The following is a 10,123-nucleotide window of genomic DNA, read 5'->3' on the forward strand; positions in this document are numbered from 1 at the left end:
TTTATCAAGCAAATGGAGTAATGCTTGGGCTCTTTGGAAAGGTCTTGGAACTTTCGACAAAACTGAACCGGTTCCGATCAGTTTTGAACCGGTAAAGAACCGAATTTCGATAACCAACTTTTATTAGAAATTCAATTACACTGTGCAATAATTTTAAACTTTTGTTTTGTCCCTGGGTTCTCATGATATTTTAGCTGAGATTCTTTACAATCTCAGCTTTTGTGGTCACAGGTGCAATCCGACCTCGTCAGATCGGGCCCAAAATTTTGGATGTACACGTTTTGACACTCATAGATCACGAAAATTATGTGCGCCAAAAATCGATTTTCGTGGACGTCCCGTCCCGTCCCGTCCCGTCCCGTCCGTTACATTTCGACTTCTGGAGAGAGAACGGAAAGAGATATCGACAAGCGGTTTTCGGCAAAGGTTAAAAGTCATTGGGCTGCTAGAAGTTGATGATATCAAATCCACCCCGCCTTCCGCCATTTTGGAACACCCCCAAATTTTGTTTTTTCGATAACTCAGCCCCTATTGCATCGATCGATCTCAAATTTTAGTATGTTGTAGCTCGGCCTAAGAGCTTTCGGTCGATACCAAACTTCACCCCTTCCGACCTTCCTGACCTGAGCTAGAGGGGATCAAAAATTCAATTTTCAAATGGTCATATCTTCGGTTCTAATTATCGGAATGCAAAAAAAAATTGGTGTTTTGGAAAGCTCTCGTAGAGCACTACAACCCTTGTGACACCCCAATTTTATCCGATTTAATCGAAGGTCCGATTAATCGAAAAATCGATTAATCGATTTCGAATATTTCGAAAACTAGACGATGCTTTTTCTTTAAATTTTAATATGTTGTAGCTGGGGTTGAGGCCTTTCCAACGGTGGGTCGCACTCCTCCCTTGATGTTCCCTGACCCGAGCTATAATCAAAAATGTCTTGACCGGACTGCATTTTCTGTATTTATAAAGGATTTCGATGAAATTTTAGCCTATATTGTATCTGACAGCACGATCTTTCTAATAATGGGTCCCATCCGTCTCTACCCCAACCCACTGTACCCCGAACCTTACTATACATATATGGACCGGACTCTATTACTTATGTTTATTAACCGATTTCAATGAACTTTTTTTTCTTTTGTTGGTCTTCCCCACTCAGACTATTTAAAATAGAAAATGACCAGTGATAAGCCCAGATAAGCTTATGGTAGCTGAGATTCTTTACAGATGACCTCGAAATGCGTGCAACTCGGGGTGCTTGCAACTCAGAATGCGTGAAAATTCGATAGTGAGTTGAATCTTGGGGGTAAAGGATCGCGTCGAGCCAATTTTATCCATTTCGGTGTCCGAGAACCGTTTGCTAGCGACTTGGGACCTAAGGGAGACCCCCTCCCCCATAAGTCGACCCAAGGATCGATAACATGCCCCTCATTTTCACCCCACTCCTCCCCTTCCCCTCCAAAACTATGTTTTTTGGGGATTGCTCGAAAACGCGTCGTGCGATTTTATTCATTTTTGGATATGTTTTAGAGATTACCCAGGTGAACATTTCGTCCATATACGAAAATGCCGTTGAATCATTCCTAATAACGGTTTTTCAAGGTCAAAGGGTAAAAAGACACTAGAGAGCGTATTTATCAAGCAAATGGGGTCATGTTTGGGGTCGTTGGAAAGGTCTCAGAATTTCCTACAAAATTGTATCGGTTTTAGACCGGTTTTGAATCGGTAATGAACCGGTTCATAACCGATAAAAAAATTTTATCTAAAAATCAATTCTATTACTTTTAAAACTATTTTGGGAGATCTTTTGAGAGATTTATGAATCGGTTCAAGTCGGTTGAGAACCGGTAAATGGGAGCATTTCGCAAAGCCTAGGACGCTTTGCCACTCCTTTGTAAATTAGAAAAATTACTCTGTTATAATGTTAGTAAGGGATACGGCCGTGAACCGTGTTGTCTATCACTTTCTTGGGGAAGCCGGTATTGGTAAGTCGGCGGGGGTCGTCGTCGCACAACAGAATTATTTATTAAACTGAAAATTAATTCATCACGCTAAGAAAGAAAATGTGAAAACGATGAAAAGCAAAAGAATTTATGCCACAACTATATAGTTTTTTGTTTTGATTTCACTTGCCTTCACCTTTGCAAATTATAGCAATGGCGAAAAAAAGCCATGTTCAGATTTCTCCTGCACTTTCAGATTATTCCAATCAAATGTCACCTCCACTAGACGTTCCACCTGCAGCAGAAGACAATCGTCTGTATGGTACGTACAGTGCATGTGATTCTGGATATAGTGGAACAGATCCATGGAATACATCAGTCTCGTCCTACTGCCCAATGTCCTCCACACGGAGTAGCTTTGGATCCGTGTACAGTGATCAGGAGGGCACGAGTTTGCGCAAATTGAGCATAGATTCGTCAATTGTCGATGGGGGTTACTCAAATGGGGTGACCAAGAGCAGTGATGGGAGCCTTCAAAGGCGAATTCTCAGGAATATTTCGACATCATTTGAGAATCGACAGTCTATGAGTGATTTTATTGGGTACATTGGGGATAACTATCCTGCCACAATGGGAGGTGGAAGTGATGGATGTATGGGTAGTAGACTGAGGCGAAATAGTGAGATTGTGGAGAATAGGAGTAAGCCAGAGATGGTGAGGCGAAAGACAACGAGTGGTGATGGAATTGCTGCTCATATTCCGCATCATTTGCAACGTCAGAGTGCCAGGAAGGCTCGATTAGGACTCGCAGTTTGTATCAAACTGAGTGATTCCGTTGAAAAGTGAGTTGTGTTTACAACTTCTTTCTTTTCCGGAAGAATTTCAATGAGAATGTGTTGTCATAATTTTTCAGTGATATGAGAACCTTCTGCTCTGAACATATTGTCCTGTTTGAGTCGATGCTGTGTCGCTTGAGGGCTACAGCTGAGGCAGCATACAACAATCGACAGAACTTCTTTCCCACAATGGTTAGAGCTTGGCATACGACAAGTCAGTGGATCAATGATTTGTTTACAGCACCGCGTCTCATGAATCCCGTCTGGTTGACACTTAGCAATGGGAATTCCAACAAACCGTCCAAATTGGCACATTTCTTCATGGATGAACTGTGCTGTCTCCTCACCAGTGCCGATACCAAAGATACCAATTTGTAAGTCTGGGGAAATTTTTTATTTTTAGAATCAAAACAGAATTAAGGTGAATTTATTGAATTAGACTGATATTGGATTTTGGTGTTTTGACATACAAATTTTCCCATTTTGCAATATCAAAACATCCATTAATTATCAGATATAACAAGTGAGATTAGCCAGTGTCTGAGTCAGAGTCGTACTTATTAAAAAAAAGAGAGAGATAATTTGCAAAAAATATTGGTTTTTGCATTGAGGATTTCAGTAGTCACATATATTGAAATTTAGTCATTTTGCAAATTATCAAGATCGGGCTCAAAATTAAGTGATTGTTTCTTTCTGTTCTCTTTCTGAAAGGTGTAGTTTCTTTAGTTTTTTTTAAATATTTTATTTAAATATTAATTGGTCGTATTAAAAAATATATTTCCTAAAGTCATGAATGTGTAAAACTGCCCCATTTTCGCCGAACATATATATTTTTTTACATTTCAAAGCAATGATATATTTCTGTTAATTGATCCACTTAGATGATTATTTAAGTTAGAAGTCTGCTTCGTAATTATCTGTGAGACTTTAATATTAAACTTTGAAAATCTTACCGTAAAAAATGCAAAAAGTTTTAAGTATAGAAATAATTTTGATAAAGAACTTCAGATTTGTGCTACAACAGATTCGCTAAGTCAAACTTCAAACAATCTTTCATAGCATACAGTTGCGAAGCGAATTGTAAAAGCCCTCGTTTCTAATGAACGGCTCTTAATTTAAGGGGTTACGTTGGTCAAAAATACAAAAAAAAACAAATGTTTTTTAGGTATAGGGTAAATGTACCAAATTCCGGCCAGCTTGCAATTCCGGCCACATTTTTTGTTCCTCAAATTTCCATGAATTTTTAGTTTTTGCATGCTCTAGAGCAGAAGTGTGCAAAAACCGTTGAAACCGAATTAACGTCAAAATAAGTTTGTTATAGTAGCGTTTTGACCATTGACTTACATGTTTCATTTGATGTATATTCGGTTTCAACGGTTTTTGTACACCTCTGCTCTAGAGATTATTCAATGCAAAAAAATAACAAAAAAATATCGCTTCGACGAGCAAGATGATCTGAAAAAGGCATTGGAAGAATTCCCGAAGGGCAAGGAACTATGAGAATTAAGGTGGCCGGAATAGGCCACCAATGCTATGTCTACATTTTATTAATTTTAAAATGTATTAAGAATGATTTTAGGGAAATAAAAACGATAAATTGTTTCAAAAGCTCCAAGCAACAGTCCTTATAAAAAAGTAACAAAAAATCAATTTGTATTAAAAATATTATATTTCAAACTTGAGACTTTGGCGCCTGCATGCAACTATAACGAAATTTGGCACACTTACCCTATAAAAGTAAAACATTTAAAGTATATTCTCTTTATTAATTTTAAAAAATCAGACTTTCGGAGACGTTTTTTTTATTTTTTATTTACAGACAGCTATAGAACAGCATCACTCAGAATAGATTCATCCGAAAGCAAAAAAAAACATAATATTTGCTGTTAACAGAAGAATTAAACTAGTCTTTGAACGAAAGATTTTATGTTTCCTTGATCACAACTCATTTTACAAGAGGTTGAAAATATATTTTTTTGTGTAAAATGCTTCCAACTCCAAGGATGCAATTTCGTTTTTTTTTCGAAAATCCTTCGTTTAATTAAGGACTAGTTTAACTCATCTCCTAATAGTCGATAATTGTTTTTTTTTTTGTAAGTTTTTTAGCTGAGATTCTTTACAATATCAGATTTTGTGGTCCGAGGTGTTTTCAAAAATGTCTCCAAAAATTGGTTCCCATCGGCTGAATTTTTAAATTTTTTAAATGAAAATTTGAGAAAATATTCTGTTTTTAAAAATGGCACTTTTAAATGCCTAAGAGCTTGAATTAAATATCTTTTTTACAATGTCGTAAAAAAACTTTGAGGAAGCATGGTTTTTTTTTTAAAATGTTTTTGACCCACGTAACCCCTTAATGCTACAAAGTTTTGTTTTGCAATGCAGAAATTATCGATCTATTTGATTTACAATTTTTGAAAGATTTTCACACCTAAAGCACATTTAAAAAAATACAATATTTATTAAGGGGATTACCCTAATGAGGACACCAAAAATTGGCTCTTTCACGAGATTTTAGTAGAAGACAAAGAAACGACAAACCTTTTCAAAATTTCTGGTATATTTTTACAGATATTAAAAGCGCTTAAAGTTTTCTTCAAAAAAAGAAAAATAATAATACAAAATTGAGGAGTAGAAAATCGTGAAAACAGAACTTTTTCTTAAAAGTCTTTTTTTAATGCATATATATTTTGTAAAGAAAATATTGATTTTAACATACTTTATTTTTTTCATAAGTCCAACTAGAAGAGAATTTAGTTCTAAAGTAAATTTGCCTTTAGTCATTTCAATCGAGCCTTAAGTTTTTTGTGATGTCTTTACTGCCAATTTATCCAAATCTTAAGGGCGATTGTAAATCTTATTCGACGATCCGTTGCTTTCGTCTCTGTATCTTCAAAACAAAGAATTCAAGATATAGAATTCTGTGTTGCTCACCGTTTATCGCATTTTCGTTTTATTTCTTCAGTTTTCTTATATTATTTTCACCTAGTGCCACTGAGTATGAGATAATGTAACACGGTAATTGAAAATTTGCGTGAAAATTAGAATGAAAATGCGTAAATCAACGAAATACGGTGAGGGCTTTGACAGTGACGGTGAGCATTTTACTGTCAATGTGATTCTGCTCTAAAAAAAAGGGTGGCCGAAATTGCAAGCTGGACGGAATTTGGCACACTTAGGGTGGAATAACTGGCTATCGCCATGTTTAGGAAAAAAATAGATTCATTTAATAATAACTTTTGAATCCTTGTTACAAGATAAGTCAAATTTGACACAAAGTTACTTAGATATATTGGCTCTAGATACGTGAAAACAATAATCCTAGAACATAAAGCTGGACTACTTAAAAAAACTGATTTTTATTAATAATGCAAAAATAACCATTTCGTCGCCACTTTTTACCACTTTTCGCCAGTTTTGTAAAATTTGTAACCACTTCTCGCCACCCACTTGAAAAGAACCACACTCGGTTATTTTAGACAATGCTATGAAAAGAATACATTCACCATTTCTCTTTCCTTGTGATCACTTTATTATTACTCTCTTTAAATGATTTTTCTTCACTTTTATTTGAGAAATCAAATTATGGGGCTTTTGCAGAAAGTAAACAATGCAGATTTGACAACTGAGAATGTACGAAGTGAAGTTAGTGTCGCCTATTGAAAAGATATGGCGACAGGTGGTAAAATCAATTCCAGAATATTACCACTTCTCGCCATGCCTCATTTTTATACAAAAATAATATAAAATGAAATATTAATTGACTAAATACAAATTTTATGTATTCCACAAGTGCAATTAAATATTCAATAGACAAATTATTTACCCAAATAGGTATTTTTAGCCTGATGAAAATTTGACGACACTTAGTACATTTGGTAAGAGATGTTGGATTCGATGCACTTGCTTAAAATATTGCTCTAAAAAGTGATCAAAATCGTGAATCCAAAACGAATAATTATTATTTTTCGATTCTATGCGTAGAAGCAGAAACAATACAAAAAAAATGCGACTCATTTATTTCATAAATTGCGAAAAATAGCGATTTCAATGTAAGTGGCGAGAAGTGGGGCACTGGCGAGAACTGGTGATTCCACCCTACCCTAAGTATTTTTTCTTTAAAAATCATTTCTATTACTCTTAAAACTATTTTGGGGGATCTTTCAAGTGATGTATGAATCAGTTCAATTCGATTAAAAACCTGTGAACGGTAAATGATATCAAAGCACTTATGTAATATAGCATCTAATGCCATTGTCACACTAACGACTTAAGCCGAGAGATGACTTAGTGAAAAATAATGGAAATGTATTTTAACCATTATTTCTAATATTATTACATTAAGCCGTCTCTCGGCTAATCCTCAGGTCTGTCAAGGCCCTGAGGCATTTCGCAAAGTCTGGAAATCTTTGCCGCCCTTTTTTCTTTCCTTTCTTTTTTCGAAATAGTGCCAGTATCGAGACGATCAGTAAAACATTGATTCCCAGTAACGAAAGAGTTTTGGGTTCGAAAAATTTTGACGGTGGCGACCCCCCAATTTCTTCAGAGCGTGGTGGTCACCATCAAAAACTAATTTAATTCTGTGCGGTGGCCACCAATGCGGCGGCGCTACGGTATTTTCCCCACATTCACCACCAAAAGTTCGGTGTTTGTACAGTAGTACGACGTGTAGGACTCTGTATAGTACTTGTCTTATGGAAAATTTGTACAGCGTGACACAAGACGTTCCTGGAACTTTGTTCCGGATTCGCCTGTCAGATGGCTGATTCCTCAGAGTTTTGTGAATTTTCTTATTAGTGAAAAATGTTAAATTAGTGTTTTTTCAAGCAATTGACCAGCAGGATTCCAGAGAACAGTACAGGTACGTGATAATTTGATTGCAGTTCTGTAGAGTTTTTAATTTTTTAGGTCTTAAAAACACTGAAATATAAAAGTGACGCTTAGTGAGCGTCCTTTGGTTTTTGGGGCTCCCAAGGCAAATTTTTTTTATAAAATATTCTTGAAGAGTCCCAAATTCAAGTTAGTAGTGCTGTTTAATAAGAAAAAAAAAATATCTGGGCAGTAGATGAAAAAAAGGTTGCATTAGGAAGCTCTAACCTCATTCTAATTCATTTTCCATCCGGAAGCCTTTTTTGGGCCCCACATTCAATTTATAATAAGGTGTGAGAATTTCCTCAATCTCCATGGATAAGTGTATTGGGTTTAAAAAGGATTTCTTTGATAGGATTTTTTCTTTAATTTTTTTTAGGGTAAATTAGGGCAACATGTTTTCATTTCTCAAACACTTTCTGTCCGGAAGTATCTTTTCTAGGGTTTCAGATCGTAATTAAGGATGAAATAATCGTATTTCCTCAATCCTTGTGGATCTGCGTGTTATGTTTAACCCTTTAAGGACGAAATACTTTTTACTGACCGAAAATGAACAATGAAAATGAAACCGATAATCAAAATCAGTGACACGTTTTACATCTAACCTTGTAAAATCTAACAGTCTGATTCGGTGCATTTTTTACCTCCACATGATAGGGACAAAAATAACCTAAAAAATCAAGAATTTTTTCTGACGATACCAATGAATGATAATTGTCACTCTAATGAAAAATATAATGTATATGAGCGTAGTAACTTTCTATTCACAAAAGGGTTTTGCTTAAAAAAATTGGAATATAAAAAAAGTAATTTGAAAATTGCTCAATTTTGAGCTTAAATATAGCAAATAGCTGGACATTTGTAAAAAATACAGTAGACTCTTCGATATCCAGCACTTCGATATCCGGGTGACAGCTGCCAAACACTGGCGGTTGATATATTCAAAATTATTTTCACTAAACATGAAGTTTGTCCAGAGTGAATTAAAGTATTATTAACATTGTATCGAAGTTTTTAATACATAATTGTGATAAAAAATGAAACATAAGCACACCATGAAGAAAATTCTCTTTTTCTTTGTCAGACAGAAAATAAATTCACACTGCACAAAATAGAAAAACCGTTGATCATTCAAAAAACCTAAATGTCATTTTGTCCCCCAGTCAGCCGGATATCGAAGAGTCTACTGTATCCTAAATTCCTACAACTTTAAAAAATATGATACTCTCATGAATACAGAACTACGGTGCGCTTCCAATATTGAAACCATCACAAAAAGACAGCACTATTGTTAGAAGATGTGGTCTAACAAACAAAGAAAAAGAAAAGTAACGTTTTTGCTTATAACAGCAAATTATTTGAGGATCTGAAAAACTGTTGTCGCAAAGATTAAAAAATAAAGAATATAAATATATGAATTTTTCGTTTATATCTTTTCAATTATGTAAAAGTAAATAAATATTTAAAATAAAAGTCTTCACCATTTTTAATTATTACTGAGATATTTCATTTAGGTCTCAAATAATTGAGACTAAAAAATAAAGGCCGCCAAAATATGAATATTTCAAAATATAAAACTGTGAGCCCAGGTAAATGCTTGACGTAGACTGAAACATAGATACGTTCTGAAAAGGTCTTGACATCAGCTACAACATAGTAAAATTTCAGCCCAATCGGATGAGTTACAGGTGATCTTATAGATCTCATGCATCTTACCCTTAGATTGAAGATCTTCAATGTCGTTTATTATTAAAAATTGTTGATTTTTTAATATTTATCAGAAAGTGTAGTCACCTGCACCTTATCTCAAATGTAAGCTTTTTTCTTAATTTTTTACATAGTAAAATTTTATAAAATAAATTCTAATGAAACAAAATCCATTCACTAACAACTGAATACAAATAATTTTACCCGTGACATTAGCTCTGAAAAATACGACCGATTTTAGTGTAAATTTTTCCCTGATTTCGTACACATTTCACGAGATATCTACAAAACTACGTAGGTTGCCAATTTGGGGTTTTCGGTTGCCTATTCAATATTAAGTTGGCTTTTATTTTGGATTTATATTTTTTGCTAATTCATTCTACATTGACAGAAAACAGCTAATAAACCCAAAATTTTTTTCGGCGCGCTAGAAACATATGGGAAACATAGGAAATGTCATGCCTCTGATTTTACCCATTCACTCCCCTCCTTTCATTTTAACTTTTGAAGAGTAAAGTTAAGAAATAGCGAAAAAAGGGCACAAACATTAAAAAGAAATAACTTTAGGTAGTCAGGAAAAAATATTTTATCTACGGGTCACACGGATGACCCAATCGTGTTTAAAATGTTAAAAATAATTTATTTGATAGTTTTTTCGTTATTTACTTTTAATAAGAAAATATTTTTATATGGGATTTTTAAAACTATTTTGTATCATCGTTACAGAAAAACTGGAGTGCACCGAGTTAGCACTTATATTGAGAGCCAGC

At 34.6% G+C, this 10,123-nt stretch overlaps 1 protein-coding gene across 9 annotated transcripts in view; it reads left to right on the plus strand.

Annotated features, from left to right (window-relative positions):
- The window catches only part of LOC129804441 (folliculin-interacting protein 1), a 42,675-nt gene that overhangs the window by 24,699 nt on the left and 7,853 nt on the right, over window positions 1–10,123 (plus strand). For 6 of the 9 annotated variants that reach the window (XM_055851750.1, XM_055851745.1, XM_055851748.1 and 3 more), the window contains 2 exons: window positions 2,201–2,786; window positions 2,858–3,154. In XM_055851750.1, the coding sequence (XP_055707725.1) occupies window positions 2,201–2,786; window positions 2,858–3,154 (883 nt within the window). Of the gene's footprint in view, window positions 1–2,181; window positions 2,787–2,857; window positions 3,155–10,123 lie in introns of all 9 variants that reach the window. The other 3 variants (XM_055851751.1, XM_055851752.1, XM_055851753.1) reach the window with 2 other exon arrangements.

The sequence above is a fragment of the Phlebotomus papatasi genome, chromosome 2, assembly GCF_024763615.1.
Source record: "Phlebotomus papatasi isolate M1 chromosome 2, Ppap_2.1, whole genome shotgun sequence".
Taxonomy (NCBI): Eukaryota; Metazoa; Arthropoda; class Insecta; order Diptera; family Psychodidae; genus Phlebotomus; species Phlebotomus papatasi.